The 16627-nt window shown below is 37.6% G+C and overlaps 1 protein-coding gene across 1 annotated transcript in view; it reads right to left on the bottom strand.

The window, feature by feature from the left end:
* Positions 1-852: 852 nt before the first annotated feature.
* MEGF10 (multiple EGF like domains 10) overlaps positions 853-16627 on the bottom strand; it is an 87896-nt gene continuing 72121 nt past the window's right edge. Inside the window, exons 17-25 of the mRNA XM_027667604.1 lie at positions 15799-15927; positions 14394-14522; positions 12360-12488; positions 11620-11856; positions 10704-10831; positions 10411-10534; positions 8465-8509; positions 6381-6587; positions 853-5440 (exon numbers count right to left, since the gene is read on the bottom strand). Of these exons, the coding sequence (XP_027523405.1) occupies positions 5280-5440; positions 6381-6587; positions 8465-8509; positions 10411-10534; positions 10704-10831; positions 11620-11856; positions 12360-12488; positions 14394-14522; positions 15799-15927 (1289 nt within the window). The 3' untranslated portion in view covers positions 853-5279. The remainder of the gene's footprint in view (positions 5441-6380; positions 6588-8464; positions 8510-10410; positions 10535-10703; positions 10832-11619; positions 11857-12359; positions 12489-14393; positions 14523-15798; positions 15928-16627) is intronic.

Here is a 16627-nt window from a genome sequence, read left to right as displayed (position 1 = left end):
TCACATGGCGATGGTAGGTCCTGAGACAAAAGGCAAAATGGAGCTCCCGTGCTCCTTTATTTTTATGGTCTGGACAGTGTGGCCACCCATCCCAGGTGGGACATCTGATTCTGTGACTGGGGTGATTCATTCTCTGGCTGCCAGGGGTAAGGAGTAAGGTTTGACATTGGTTACAAGGGAAAGAGGAAGCAGGGAGGCAGTGCCTAGAAAACAGAAATTATGGATTTCCTTCCAAAAAGCTCTTATTTTCCCTTTATAGTGCATCTAAGACCTTCCCATTAGGAGGTCCAGCCCCAGTAAATTAGTAGGAAATTCCCACAAAACAATTAGGGTTTCAATCACTTTCTCCTCCCTCGGTAACCAGCATCTTACCTTGACTGTTATTTGGGGTTGGGTGTACACAAATGCATCGACAACAAATACATACCTTTATGTGAGGGAACAATTCCACCTGCAGAAGCGTCTTCAAACTTTAGGGTGGATATGTGAGCTCTGATGTCTATTTAAAAGGTTACAGGGACTTTGTGGGGACCAACAGGGCAGGTTATTAGTAAATCTCCTTTAGAGATTTTGGTAAGCCGCCAGAAAAAAAACACTCTCTGTCCCTCGACTTTCCTACTGAGGACAAAGGAAAGGGTTTCCCACCTCCTCCCCTTTGTGGTGCCTCTAAAGGTGCATCAATTGGTGGACCAGCACAGGCAAGTGTCCTGGTTCTAGCTGGGACAGAGTTAATTTTCTTTTTAGTAGCTGGTACACTGCTGTGTTTTGTGGTGAGCAACCACACTGTGCATGACTGGTTTCTCCTGGGGTTTATTTGCCGCAGTCATCATAAAAAGAAAACTCGGTAACCCGTGGGTTCAAGCAGAGTGATATAGCTTGGGGCTATCTCCCTTTATTGAAGGTGTCTAGCTCTATTTATAGGGTAAGGTGGGAAGGTTCTGGAAAACAGGAAGGAGCATAGGATTGACAGGGTGATAACCAACCAGGGAAGGAAGGAGGGAACATGAGATCAGGAGGGACCAATGAGAGAAACATCTGCAGTGCAGCAAACACGAACCAATAGAAAAATGGGCATAATTCTGAGGGGAAAAATATGAAATTCGATAAAAACTGGGGTACAACAAATAGCGAACATGCATTAACAATTCTAATTAATAACAGTCTCTGTCTTAACTGCATCATGTTATATAGCTTCAAATCATATCTTCATTCGTCGCTGTTCTCAGCCATAACTTCTTACAGCCGTCTTTTCCATTCAATAAACTTTTCTTCCTCACTTTCTGTGCCCTCCGCATTTACTTTTTTCTCCCTCTTTTTCAGTACAATTATTAGTTTTAGTAGTAGTAATTTATGCAGTAGTAGTAATTTATTTTGTGTCAGTTTAATAAACACTTCTTATTTCAATCCACAAAGTTTCCTTTCCACTTCTCCTCCCTGGAGGAGTGAGTGGCTATGTGGGACTTAGTTGCCATCTGGGGTCAAACCATGACAGCAAGAATGACATTTTCTGTATTTCCCACTCAAGATCCATCATAAGCAAATGAAAAACAAAGGAAAAAAAATTTCAAAGCATTTCCCACCTTTCATTAGAAACTTTATTGTATTAACCTACAGGTATGTGAAGTTGAAGTAAATGGTAGTGAGGGGCAGAATGATGAACATCCGTCATCTTTGGAAAATATATATATTTTCAAACAAAACACTTTTTTTTTTTTTGGTTACAACTAAGAAGAGCCAGGCATACTCGAGAGATTTTCTTTAAAAATATATTACAGTTCAGTCATATCAAAGTGAAGTCTTGTGGGCTAAAAAACTGAAGAAAGAAGTGTTAGGTTCAGTGCTCTAACACTAGTATGAGTGTATCAAATGACAAGATTTTTTGTACAGCAACTGATGAACACACACCCATTTGTCTTCAGTAATTTCAGATACTATATATACAGTCTTTAATATAAAGCATTTTTTGTCAAAATTAGCTCTGTATTCAGTCTGGGCTTTGGAGCTTCGGTTTAAGAATTATTATTTGGACACACATCTGATAAAAAATTATAGTTACAATACTTGAAAATCCAGTATATTTTAAATAACACATTTTCCACTTTTGATTTTATTTTATACTAACTTCACTTCAATACAAACTTGACTTTGCAGATTGTCTCAGCAGGAAGTATGAGTACAATGAAATCTTCTTTCTCCTGTAATCTGCATGTGCATCTCCAGTTTGAGTTAATGCAAGTTCTCTGGGTAGATCAAGATAAGGACAAATTTTGTGTGTGACAGTGTGTTGTGATGAAAAATCTTTGATACAGTAGAAAGCCTTGAGGTTCATATTCTAAATGGCCTGAGTTAATATGCCTACAGTATTTAAAATCTAAAGTTTATCCTCGCTACTTACTTTAAAATCAGCTATTAACTTTGTGCGGCATTTTGAACTTTATTAAAATGATCACAAGTTGGAAGAGGAGAGCTATCTCAATTTTCAATGCTATGTTTCTCTCAACTGTGATGTGAATATATAGAGACAAAGTGTCTCTTTTCCTTCCTGTGGAAAGCCAATTCTCTGAGTGTTTGCCAAAATTATTACCTCAACTTACTCAGTTTTCTCCACAATATAAGTGTGCATGTTCCAGAAATAATAAAATTCTGTAAAGATCAGAGTGGAATCTACAAAAAGGACTCTCTGACAGTCATGAAGATTGAGCTTGGGTGTCTCAAGTTGAGAGCAGAGTGTATTCCAGGAAATGTGTTTTTTGAGCACCTACCAAGGATCACTCACTGAAGTAAACTCACAAGACATTTACTCTACCTGTATGTGTTGCACACCCAGCTCAGATAAATGCAGACATTGCTTATGGTGACTACACAGCAGGAGTTTTACCCACATACAGAAAGGCAGACCTTGGTAATGCATATATTTAGAACATACACAACAGGCAAAATTTTCATAAACTCATCTGTTTTTATGAATATTTGACCGAATATATCACTTGAGGATATGTGACATACTGGAGATTTTCAAAAAAATACCATTTATTCAGCTCTTCCTTTCCCATGTTAAAAAGAACTGTTTAGATTATGAAGATTCATTTACCTAGTGGCCTCTAAATTTTACACAGAGCAAGAAAACAAATTTTTGTGAGCTCACAATTGCTAAATGGCAGCATTTTCTATTCATGGCTTTAGAAAAGAAAGGTTTTATTTTAAAGTCTGTTTCACGCAATACAAAAAATGTATATACCAGTAGCTCTACACATTATCTATATGCATACAAACCCAATCATTTCTTTGTCTTACAGAGGGATTAAATTGTAACCAGCTTCTGAAATCTTCTAGGTAATGTCTGTACTTGCAAAATAAAATAAAATAATTTATTCCAAGGATGTACAAGAAATGCCCAGGGAATTGTAAAACAGCCAGTTATCATGGCTAGCCAGAACCAAGAATGTTATGGGACATTTCATAGAGGCATATAAATTCTCAGGCTTAGGCACGTCTGCTACAATGTCTTTGCCAGTAGCTTAATCATTTTTCACCACTTTAGTGACAACAAATAAAAGGAAATTGTACTTCCATTTCAGCTCTGGTGTTCCTTTTAAAAAAAATTGAGAAAGTTTTGTCAGTTTTTCTTCCAGTTATTCCTCTACTGCATTTCGTATTCCAAAGGCAACTGATTGTGGGTTTCTTAGGAATATTTCAGTGCTGTCACAATGGTGATAATTCTTTGTGTCAGATTGTATTGCAGCCCAGATGTCATGGCAGTCCATGTGCTAAGCCAGAGAGCAGACTGTTTAGGAAGGAGTTACAGCCTCATTTGGAAAAAAGGCTCTTCTGGAAAGATGGTCTCCATCCACATGAGTAATGGACTAAGCTAAACTTTAACGAGGAACTGTTTTTTACTTTTCTTCTGCATTCTTGTTATCATTCTGAACAAAAACACCATAATTTTTTTGTCCCACTTAACAAATTAGGTTAAACTGTTATGTATTAGGTAATCACCTCCTGATAGACATGAGTATGACATGAATTCTTACTTTAATTCTCTCCCTCTGCCCAGAGGTCCCTTTAAATGGACAAAATAAAGGCCAGTTCGCAAAAAATGCAAAATAAATGGACATATAGTAGAATATTTTTGCAGTTACAAGCTGGTTCACTAGAAACACAGACACACAGAGTAAAAATGGAGACAGAAGTTAATGAAGAATGGGGGATATATGTGTCACATTATTAGCAATGCAAAAGACCAGCTTAAGCATGTGTTTCCCTACATCAACTATAAAAAAGGAAAGGTGCCTTTTTAGCAAGTATGCACAGAGTTTGCTTTGTTATTTCTAAGAAAAAAAAATCAGAACACTTTACTATTTTTATTCTATATTACAGTCATTATTACTACCTGTTTATAAAATGTAAACCCTTCCTTGCAGTTAAGATTTACAGAAATCATCACCTTTGTCCACTCCTTACATAATCAGTCCATGGTGACAAAAATAAACTGATTTATTTTACATATTTTTTGAAGTAATTACTGATATGTTATGGATTATTAGTTGTGTGTGGCAGAAATAGTGGTCAGAACTGCAATATACAAACGGTAGCAAAATATTTGTTGAAGACTAGTGCGGGGTCTGCAGTACTAAGAGATCTTGAAGCATCATATAATAGTGATGTATGCAATTATTTTATCTCCAGAACTATTCAAGAACCCATGTCCACCACCAGTAATGGACAAAAAAGCCTGATGATGGATTTCTCAAAAAACTGCAGTATTGTGCTTACTTATCCCCATCAGATCTTGTTTCTTAATGTCTTGACTAAAGATAAGAATGGAAGGTAAAATTTGGCAAGGCAGTTTTTCTTCTACTAATGAATAACTAATGAGTCAGATCACTTGTAAAAGGTGGTATTTGGTAAATTGCACTGTCCTGTCTGAAACATGACAAAGATGAAGTCTATATTTAAGGTCACTAAAATGGGATGTTATCAAAACTGATCTGCCAACTAATATTTTTAAGTCAGTATATTACAGTATAAATGTGTTGCATTCCCATTTCTATAAAATTTACTGCCATGAGAAAAAATAATCAGGATCCCCAGAGTGTGGCATTTGTCCATCTGTCACTTGTACACACAATACAAACCTCATGTTGAGATTCTGTTTAATGTACATCAAATACTTACTGGACAGATTAAGAGCCAAATATGATGGTAAACTAGAGGAAGGAGCACAACCATGCCAATTTGCCCTTTGAGAGTCCCACTGTTCTACAAACCAGCTTCTGGAGTCATTCAGTGCTGACCCCCTTTGTAGAGGATGTGAGGCTGTCTCGAACTGGTAGCAAGTCATAATGACAGGGAATATGGCTGTTTTTTGGAAGATCATAAGGATCCTGGCTGAAATGTCCTCTGCTGCTGAATGGTCCCTGCACAACACTCACCGTGGGTTCTGTGACAAAAAAGAGCACATACATTCAATATGAGAAGTGGCAAACAAAAGGAAACGTACTTCATTTCAGGTTCTGCTTCAATATGAAGATTCCTTGTCATGCTGAGTTCCTGAAGTGCAGGTTTAGAAACTAAAGTTGATGTTTAGGTGTTTTGGCTTCACACTGAGTTACACCTGTGGACCTGCAGCAGGGCCCTGCCATGAGGATATTTACTGACAGAAGCAAGTGGACCAGCATCTCTTCTTTATGTGTGGGCAAACTTAAGAACAACCCTGAATTTGGGGGTTTTAATCAAGATTTTAGAAAAGTCCTTAAAAGCACCATGGGGATATTGATGAATTTTCATTTCTAAGTTGGGAACAGAAAAGGAAAATGTATCCTATGATATGGGACACAATTTATTTCCGTCCAGAGATTATTAGGATAGCTACCATTCCACAAGATGCCAAAGTTTTCTGCAACTAAGTAATATAGTAACTAGACAGGGCCCATATTACTGAAATACTATGTCTATGGGTGAAGATGCTGTTTTATTCTGATCAAGAGAAAGAAATAGATCTTTCCCATCCCTCCCATACACTTACCTCCAGCTGTATTCAGTACTTAACAGTTGAGTTGAATTGTATTGCAATCAAATGCTAAGCTTATCTCATGCTGCTGTTTAGGGAAAGCCTTTTAAACCAGGGAAATTCAGAGGCACCTCTAGCTTACAGAACAGAACTGAAGGTATTTCAAACCTCATTTGTGTGAATTACACCACTTATCTCAGTAGAGTGAGGTTATTGTTAAAAGCATTTGAGCAGAAAACAGAATCTGAACATATATTTTTTTTTCCCAGTGAATTTTCATATGTTTTGATTAAACTGAATCAAAGAAAAATGAAAGTCCCATGCTCTTTGCCCTTAACCTTGAGCATCCAGAAATAGATTTTGTACATACCAACTTCATACACGTTCTTGTTGGCCGTAGCAGAGCCGGTGATCTCGGCATAGGGTGAGTCTCTGCGTGCTGGTGACTTCATTTCAACATACCCACATTCTGAGCTTTTTGGTACCAGAGCTGGTGGGTCCTTTATAGTAGCATAGGGGTTCTCAGAACTGCTTAATGAGCAATTACTTAAATTGTATTCCGAGTTCTTCACTAGATCTACAAAAAGAAAAATTTATTACTCTCAAGCCATGGTACATATTATGGACACTGCTGCTGAAAAAAGGGCATTCTTTAATTCTGAGTTCTGAAAAGTCACTCATAAATGAACATTTAAATGGAACCCAGTCATAAAACTTCAAAATTATTATACAACAATTAAAGAAAGCACCTCAAGTGCTGTGCTTTTTAATAGGATTGATCTGGCCACCAGCAAATTACTGTTTCAAAGTCTGAGCATCTTCAATTCTGATTAAAACAGTAGCTAGCATTATATACTGTGGGGGAAGATGGCAGGCCCATAGAACCCTCGAGACCGCTAGAAGTAGAAGAGTTTGAAGTGTTACAGGGTGTGAGACCTTTCCCTTGAGAAAAGTGAGGATAATTGTATGTTCCCATAGATACAGCCTTGAGTGTTAAGCAGTAAGTTAAGGTCAAAGCTGTTTGGCAGCATGCAGGTGCTGCATTCCTGAGTGTTTTTCTAAGAAAATAGAAGTTAGAGAACTCGATAAAGCTGCCTGCTACTCTCAGCGGGCAGACACCTCTGGTCTCAGCACTCTGTTCGTGTGTGTCTTTCCCCCATGGACCAAGGCCTACCGACAGATACCCTACAACAATATACAGATAATGTGTAGTATCAATTTTCAGTAATTCAGAATACGTTTTGCCACTCCAAGTGCTCTTCTCAGGACACTATTAAAGTAAGTGATCTAAGACTGTTCCCAAGGCCAATGTCTGGGCAAATGGTAACATGACTTCTATGGATGGCATGTTTGGTGAAAAGTTTTACTATGCAGCCACACTGAAAGAGTAACCAGCTTCTTTGCAAATTTCTGTAACATGATAACAGAAGAACTGAAAAGGAAACATCAGGCAGCTCGTGATTTAGGGTTTCACTGAAGGACAGATAAACTGTGGTTTCAGAGATATATTTTCTTATGCTGGGAAGTGATTTTGTGGTGTTTGTGTTACTTTGTTCTCTGTGTTGTTTCGTGATATGATGTGTTATTTATGCTTCAGAGATGAGACTTTGTCAGTTTGTTTCTCATTCAATATCCAGCAATGAGATTGCCCTTAGTGAAACTGTAAGTAGACAGGTGCTCATAACTTTGTGACTCATTTAAATCGGCCTTTCTCTAACCATAGAACCCTAGAATTAGTTTAGGTTGTAAAAGACCTTTCAGATCATTAAGTCCAACCATTAATATAACACTGCCAAGCCCACCACTAAACCATGCCCATAAGTGCCAAATCTTTACATCTTTTACATATGCACACCTTAATCAGGTATCAAAAATAGTGACATACACCAGTGTGGTACAGTATAAAGTCTTATAAGAAAACTGAAAAATTCAGAAGAGCAAAATATCAGTGCTACCCTGAATTTCTGAAGCCTTTAATTCCTCTCTGTGTATTTGTATTTTGATATGCTTTCCAAAGGCCTGCAGTGAATGTGGTGAAGCATTACAGGCTTGCAGTCACACAAACCTACGCTGACCATGCCAGCTGCAAGAGGAATTGGCTCTCTTCTGAAGCCTTTCAGCAGAGACAGCATGTCCTCACCTCACTCACTAGTCTGAATTCAAGGGCCATCCCCCTTCTGCTTTTAGAATGGAGGTGTGTTGTGACTCAAGCATTACAGAAACATTTGATGTGCAACACAGAGAGGACTTATAAAGGCTTGGTTTGTTGTTTGTTTTTTTTTCTAAATAGCCTCCTCCCTTCAGAGAAAAGAACAAACTTCATGTATTGATTCAATGTCTAAGAAAAATTTAGTCCAAAATTATTTTTATATTCTCTTCACTCAGACGGTAATATAGAAAAGTAAACTGAATGTCTATGTCATTTCATCTGAATACATCAGAAAACAATCTCACCTTTCAGAGACTTCCCCAAATATCCCCTATCAAGTCCAAAAGCACCTGAGAAAAATTATACAAAAAAACAAAGTAGCCTTAAAATCAAAGAAAATAAAAGTGGTTAAACAACAGGTTCTAAAGGGTTTAAAAATTGCTTTGGGATTAATTTCTAGCTGTACACAATAATTCTGTCATAAGCACTGTGAAACTGCCCAGGGTACAGCAAGTGTTGTTACTATTTGCTTGCATCCTTTCAGACAGGAGCTTCCTGAACACGGAAGGTGATTAAGGTCACAAGGGACCACTAAATTATCTGCTTTGACCTCACATATGTCACAGGCCATTACATTTCCCCCAGTTAGTCTTGAATGAGCCTAATAACTGCTATTTGATTGAAGCATATTTTTTTTGTCTGGATAAACCGTATCTACCAGAAGAGCATCCCATCTTAACCTGAAAATTTCAGGGTATGGAAAGTTCACTCTACTTCTTGATATTTTGCTTCCAAATTTAATTATTGCCAAAATTATTGCCCAGGGTCCCTGTTACAGTCTCTTGACCTGCAGGAATGGCCTAAGCACACAGCACCTGAGTCTGCAACTTTGCAATTACCTGTTAGTAAGAGATTTCTCTCAATATAAATCCAAATGTAAACATCAGCAGTGCATGACAACTGTCTCCAGAGACCTGGTACTTACCTGGTTATTAATCCATTCAAATAGCTTTGATTGATATTCTGGAGAGCTAATTTCTTAATTAGACTGTATTTTGGTACTGTGCCAGGAACTTTATGAAAGCCTAAAATCATTTTATCAATACCATATCTCTGTAAGCAAAAACCATAGTTTTCAAGAAGGAAATTATATTATTTGAGGAGACCTAACCTATTTAATTTTATTCCTACTCCATCTTATTAGATCTCATGTCAGCTGTTCTGTTGTTTTTACAAGTCTTATGCCCAGGTCACCAAGTTACCCAAGTAATCCCATTTGATCTTCTAGGAAACAGATATAATATCAGCATTCATCTAGTCCTCTGGAATCATCCTGTTACTGAGAATCTCCTGCCATGGGTTAACCATAGCAAGTATCTCTTAGGAGCCTTAAGTACAAGTGCTCTAAAAAAATGTGAAGCTGAACATCAAGGCTTATGTAACCCTTTTCTGTAAAAACCCCAAAACAAACTCAAGAGATCTGAGCCTGAATGGTGGTTTGACCAAGACTGGGAATGAGCAGGAAACATAACAATGCTGCATACAGTTGTTCTGATTCCCAGAATCTCATATATTTGTAAGTACCAGAAATGAAGGTAATTAAATGATCTAAATGATACTGGCACTGAAAGTCCCTTTTAAGGGTCTTTCACTGGCCAGTGCAATCCAGCCTTTTTGGAGTGCATGAGTTTGGAAAAGAATGAAAAGACAGCATAAAGCAGGATACAGCAACTCTAACCACTTCTTAGGAATTTTTCTTCTTAGAGATAATGTTCTGTCTTCTAGCAAATGGGAGGCTTAGCTGGGAAGATCTCCTAGAGTTTACATATGAAGCAGCTCAGATGATGAGAAACTACTTTTTAAACCATTGATTCCATTTGGTAGGGATTAAAAAAAAGAATACATACAACTTTTCATTTATTTAATAAGAGTATGTAATTTTTTCAAAGCAGACCCTTATTGTACAATACCCATTGTTTTATAAAACTAATCAATAAGCAAGCCTTCTAACAAAAATAATATGAGATATTTTGCATATCATGTCTGTGCTGGGAATCGGACTGTTTCATCATACCTCACAAGGAGTCACTTTTTTGTCTCTAAGGGAAGATCAAACCTATAACCCTGAACCTCACACTATCTGACCAACTTGGTATTACCCTGAGAGGAGACTCAGGAAAGCATTCCTGCTTTCTAATCCATCCCACAAACAATGAATAACGTTCACATTCTCTCCTTTTTTTTTCCTTACCAAGTTCATTGAGGTAGCCACCATGTTTCCAGTCTGCTGGCAGTGTTCCTGTGTAGTCCATGGCAGTAACTCGTTTTCCAGGTTCCACATTTTTAAGGTTCACAAACAGCTGATTGTTTTTTGCCTGTTTCAAAGAAAGATGGGCAATAGAAACTGAAACTAGTGGGAAGCTGCTGAATTTCCACCTGATAATCAGGGAAAGCAAAAATAAACCAAATGGGAAACATTAGGGAATAAAGTAAAATAAACCGAAGACTAATTGACAGAGAAGTTTACAGATTTTTATGCTTTACCTTTGCTAAGGTCAGCCTCTCCATATTGTTTACATGAGGTGGTGTAGTGCATTGAGTTAAAGTATGATAACTAGGGTTAGAGAAATAGTGACTGTTGGCATTTCCACCATTACTGTGAGGGATGGTTTCTGAAAAGAAAAAGACAGGAAAATGAACAACTGAAAATAACATGGTATTTCTTCCTCAAAGATATGTTTTTGATAGTGCTGCTCTGATTTCAGAATCTGATTTTGAGTTTCTTAAAAAAACCTACCGAAACAAAACTAAAAATCTTGCATTTATTTAAAGAAATTAGAGATACAGAGCAGTAAGTAACTAGTCATGTCCCCACTTTCAGCAAAGATCATACACAAGTGTTACTTGTTAACATCTCTGTTTTATCTCTGTAGTCATAGCATTGTCCTAATTACCGTCACTTGTACCATTAAGTTCACACCAACATTTTCTGGTGCTTCAAGAGCCACTAGTACCTTTGCTGATTTGCTTTTTCTTAAACTCTTGACAACTGTTTCTGCTGTTGTCTTCAACTGCTGCTTTCCTTAAACAGTGGTGTGCAAAAAACAGCATTGCCTTAAGTTTTGTGTACCCACTGCATCACAACTCACAGGCACTTTCATAGGTCAGAAACTCCTGTTTGTTTCATTTCTCTTAATTTGTTTCAAACTTGAGCCACTTTCCTATTTGGTTCTCTGCAGAATCTTGCCAGAGATAGTGTGAAATCTTGATTTTTCTACAGCCGTAGCAGCCTTTCTGTATTCAAGCTATTGGCATTGAATTTAAAGTCTCTGTAGAAACCATATTTTGCCACACTCCAGTTCTCTTTAAAAACAGGCACAGGGGGATAGAAATGTCCATACTTCCACTGTTTAATGAAGAAAAATATTTGAGGATAAAATCTGTTCTGAACATCACTTACCTGAAATGGTGTAATCTGCATTCATGATCCTCATAGCAGGGGTGTAGGTCACTGTGGGCATATTTGTTTCTTTTCCTTTCTGCTTATGTCTGTAAATGATGAACAGCACTAGCAGGAAAAGCACAACCAGGACAAGAACAATGATGCCTGCTATAGCCCCTATCTGGTAGGAATCAGCAGGGATGGCAGTACTGGTACGGCTTAAACTGTTCAGGTTTCCCACAATGATTACACCAGCTGAAATACAAGAAGAAATAAAAATATGTGGCATGAACTCAGAAGGTCACGTGTCAGGAGCAGAAGACAAGATTTCACTTATAAATCTTCCTGCTAACCTCACTGTATTTAATAATGCCAAAATAAAGCTATGTCAGAAACCAATGGGAGGACAATCCTAACCTTAAGGAAAAACATTCATGATCTTCACAGAAAGAGATATTTTCATGAATTTGAAGTAGGAATATTCCCTAGGCAAAAGGACAGGGCAGGTAAAGCACATGCTTTGGACGGCACAGCACTGTAAAACATTTTGTGCAATCTACACTTGAGAGCTTTGCTCCAGTTAACTATCACTGAGACATCTAATTTAAAGTCTACAGAACGTATTTAATAGAATGGACTATTTAAATGCTCATGCCTTCTCAGATTTACTTAATGAATGACACAGAGATGGTATTTCATAGGTCAATGTAATTTTTACAGGAAAAAGTTACAGTAGTTTTATTGCATCCAGGCTTTACCTTGATCACACCTGGCCCCTTTCCAGCCTGGGCTGCAGTAACACGTGCCAGTGATGTGATCACAAGTTGAGTTGTTCAGACAGTCACAGATCTGACGGCACCCATACCCGTATGTACCCTGGGGACATTCTGCATAAGTGAAAATGAGACACAGTCAGTACTTATTAAGTGCTTTGGTAATTACAGACCTGCAGCGCCACACGTTTCTAACCCCACACGTTTCAGTCCGTGGTCAGCAGATGGCAATGTGTCATTAGCAGCAGATCTCTTCGGGAAGGAATCCTAAGAGGACCCCTCAGCGTGTGTGTTTATGTGTGGGAAAGGAGAAGGAAATTTTATTTAGAAGTGTATTCATCCTTTACCTGCACTGTTGCTGCCACTAAGGCAGTGCAGTTAGGAAGGAAAAAAAAAATCCTAATAAGATAAAAGAGTAGGAGACAGGGAAGAAATGGGCAAGATGTGAATAAAGAGCCAGACCACAATGTCTTTCGGGTTGCTGATATCCCAGTGCTTGAAAAATCATGCAATCATACAGGTGGAGTCAGACATCTGGCTGTTGTCGTATCTTATGACAGATGTGCTGATGTAAAATAGCAAGAAGAAAGGGCCATAACAGTGAGTCTAAAGTGCAACACACATTTATATAAAAATAAAACTGCTGCTTTGATGCTGTAATGTATATACTGAGAAACTACCTACAGGAGGAAAATGCTAAATCATGGAGAATAAGCTAATTGGAAGAGCTTCACAGAGTTTTTTCTCTCCCAGAATGACTTGAATACAATAATTAATTACTGATCAAAGTGTCTCCTACATCACGACATAAGCATGGTAGAGAATTATCCTAAACTGATAAAAATTATTTCTTTTATGCTGCCACCTCTGGTACTGTGTGTCCTGTTACATTATAGTAGTTCTGATGGTTTCAGTAAGTATGGTAGTTCTTCACCTTCTGAGACTCAATTTTCTGAAATATCTCAGGAGTTCTGTAATTATGTTAACTTTTTCTTCTTTTTGTCTTTTTAAAAGAATATAACTCACCTTTTAGGCATTCCTAATTTAGAATAATTTACAAAGTGAAGTAACAAAATGAATGCCAGATAATGTTTTGCAGTCTTGTCTCAAGTGAAACTTCCATGTCTATATAGATTCTCCTTCTCTTTATTACACTCAATTAAACAAAATTTTAATTACTGAAGTAAATGTCTGGGCAAAAAATATCATGTCATAATATATTTTGGCATTTTAAAATCTGAATTAGAACAAATACCAAAATTTGTTAAACAATTAAACAATTAAACATTTAGTTTAATATTGTTACATCATTATTATAAAATTCTAAGAAAAATATAAAATCTATAAAATGTAATAATAGACTTAGATTTGCCAAAGTATTCAAAATTATTTTTTGACATCAAGTGACTGTCTTAAAAAGTTAGTCTTTCCCTGAACTTGATTGTTCTTTTGAAGTGAAACAGAGAAATCATCAGAGTGCATGAATTTGGGAGCACCTCTCCATAAAGTCAGCAAGAGTTGGACAAACACTTCTGTGTTATGAGCTGGATTCTTCTTTTAATGTTGTACAATGTGGCACCACCATTGATGTCAGTGGTGTTATTCTTGATTTTCATGTATAACAACCACACACATATGAAAACAAAATACCATCTACAATGCTTTTATAATCCAAATGTGTTGCAAAACTACATTGCACAGATTAATTGTATCCCCACCACTTCTTTAGTTTTCTAACTATTAGTTTTCATTGTGGTTTATGCTAATCACAATTACTTGGATTCATATATTCCTTTTACATGACAAGAGTTGTTGGATGTTTTTTTAGCATTAAGTCCAAAGCAACTAAAAGACAGTGCAAATGCCTCTTGCACGGAGCTACAAATTGAAAGAAACAGCCATTGCAATCACCGGTCTTAATAACTAGTTTTGTGGGGTTTTCTCTCTTAGGAAAAAGCCTGGGTGCAGCTCCTGAAGCTCTTCCCCTGTCAGAATTCCCACTGTGGCCAGAACACTCACTCTGCTCGCAGTGCTTGCCCATGAACCCCGTGCGACATGTGCACTGCCCGCTGATGTGGTCACAGTCGGCTCCATTCTGACACTGGCAGATCAATGCACAGTCCTTCCCGAAAAACCCCAAGGGACATCCTGCAGCACAAGGAGAGGGACAGGGAAAAGGGGTGAAACAGCCACTCCAAAAATGAAACGCGAATATTCTGGTTTAGTGTGTTACTGAGAGCTCATTTCTGTAGCTTCAGGAACATTCTATAAACACAAGAAATCGAGCCCTATCTTATTTGAAGCGGTTTAAAATACACATTTGGCAAAATCTGCATAAAAATGGGGTTGGGAAATTGAGCAGAAATTGGGAAATAGTGCAGACAACAGATGTTCTGAAGAAGTCAGCAAGAACAGCTCTTTGAAGAAATGGGTTTGAGAAGGTATTTGAGTGAGGAGAAAGAGGGCAGTTTGTGAACCAGACCATGGAGTCTGTTCAACAGTCAGTGAATATTTGGACATCTTTTCCTCACAGTTTATGCTGAAGCACAACAAAAATAAAAATAACAGCATATTGTATGTGAGCTACTCACAAAGATACCATTTCAGTATGGAGAAGACATACCACTGCAAAGAGATCATTATTCATCAGCAGGATGCAAAATAACCATGATTGCTGACAGCAGAACAGCATAGTAAATGTCTTCCAGAACTTTACCCATATGGCCCTGCAATATATCTGTTATTTCTTGACACTCTGACATTATTCATTTGAAAAAGGAGAGTTCTGATTTATGAAAAATATGTATTTAAAACACTGAATGCAGAACACAGTCAGCAGTCATATTTTTCTTGAGGTCAAAGATAAGAGTTCTGCCCAGATTACAGTCAGTGGGAGTGTGACTACCTGAACTGAAGGTAAACCAAACTGAAGGTGTAATATGATAAAGAAGCCAGCTCTATCAAAATTTATTTCTAGCAAATGTTTATTTCTCAAACTTTGTATGAACTCTCACCCAGCACACAATGAGTGCCATATACCTACACCCAGTCATGCATGGCTTTTTTATTTTAATGAAAAGCTCTTGGGGGAAAACAAATCAGTATTAATGTATTATTAAATGAAAAACATGCCAAAACAAACTATAATTTTACAGTCTAGCGTAGTTAACTTTTCACGTTCCAGATAAAATAACTCCTGTATTAGTATTTGAATGACAGGTACTGAGCTTCAGCTGTTGTAATTGCAATTGCAGATATTGGATGTACAGTGTGATCACTATGCAGTGACAAGAGGGGCTGTGCCTCAGCAGATCACAGCCACAGCTGAGACAGAAGCTGTTCCCATGGCTTCGGTCTGAAGGACACTGAAGGATAATTCCGTCACTGATTTGTAGACTGAGAATGGAATACAAAAGTCACTTACTCTGTGTACAGTAAAGACCAGTCCACCCTGGGGTACACTTGCACTCCCCGTCATAGGCACTGCAGAAAGCCCCATTGTGGCAGTTGCATGTGTGGATGCAGTTTGGTCCCCAGTGGGAAGGTGGACAAGCTAAAACAACCCAAAGCAATTAATTAATCTCAAATGAAAAAGCCGTTGATACCCATGAATAGAGCTGCTTCCATTCACATATGAGCACTGCTTTGTTTGGTGTTTGTTGTTTTCCTTTCAGATGTGTGGGTTGGGCTGCTCTATTCTGACCAAATAGCCACAGATTTATTTATTTATTTATTTAAACTAGGAAATCATTTTACTCCAGGTAAAAAGTGCTGAAAAATAATAAATATGTGAAAACCCCAGTGATACATAATTGATACTGAGTACACAGGACATTCATACCAGCTTTCTCATAAAGACATTTCTCCATTTATTTTTTAATCTGCAAACAGTTCAATTGTTTACAGTCAAGAGGATATGGTTTTTAAGTCTCAAAAGTGAAGGTAAACAGAGGTTGAAACTGCTATATAGCCTATAGCTTTAGACCCAAAGCTAAGTTTGCTTCTTGTGTTTCCGCTATAATTGCTTAAATGTGGTGTATATAATCAGGTCTGTGCCTTAGTCAAGTTAACTCAGTTGTTTCTGTGGGTCCAATAATCAATATAATATTTCTAAAAACCAAGTAATAGCTATAAAGTGGAGATTACTTTGCTCACAAACATGTTGATACATTAGGAGACAGAATTTACTGGCTGCTTTGAAAATGTCATGATGAATGACTGTGATACTGTGTGCTGCCATTAGAATAGTGAAG

Source organism: Corapipo altera, unplaced genomic scaffold (genome assembly GCF_003945725.1).
Source record: "Corapipo altera isolate COAL_440 unplaced genomic scaffold, ASM394572v1 61003, whole genome shotgun sequence".
Classification (NCBI taxonomy): Eukaryota; Metazoa; Chordata; class Aves; order Passeriformes; family Pipridae; genus Corapipo; species Corapipo altera.
This window is presented reverse-complemented; position numbering and strand designations above follow the sequence as displayed.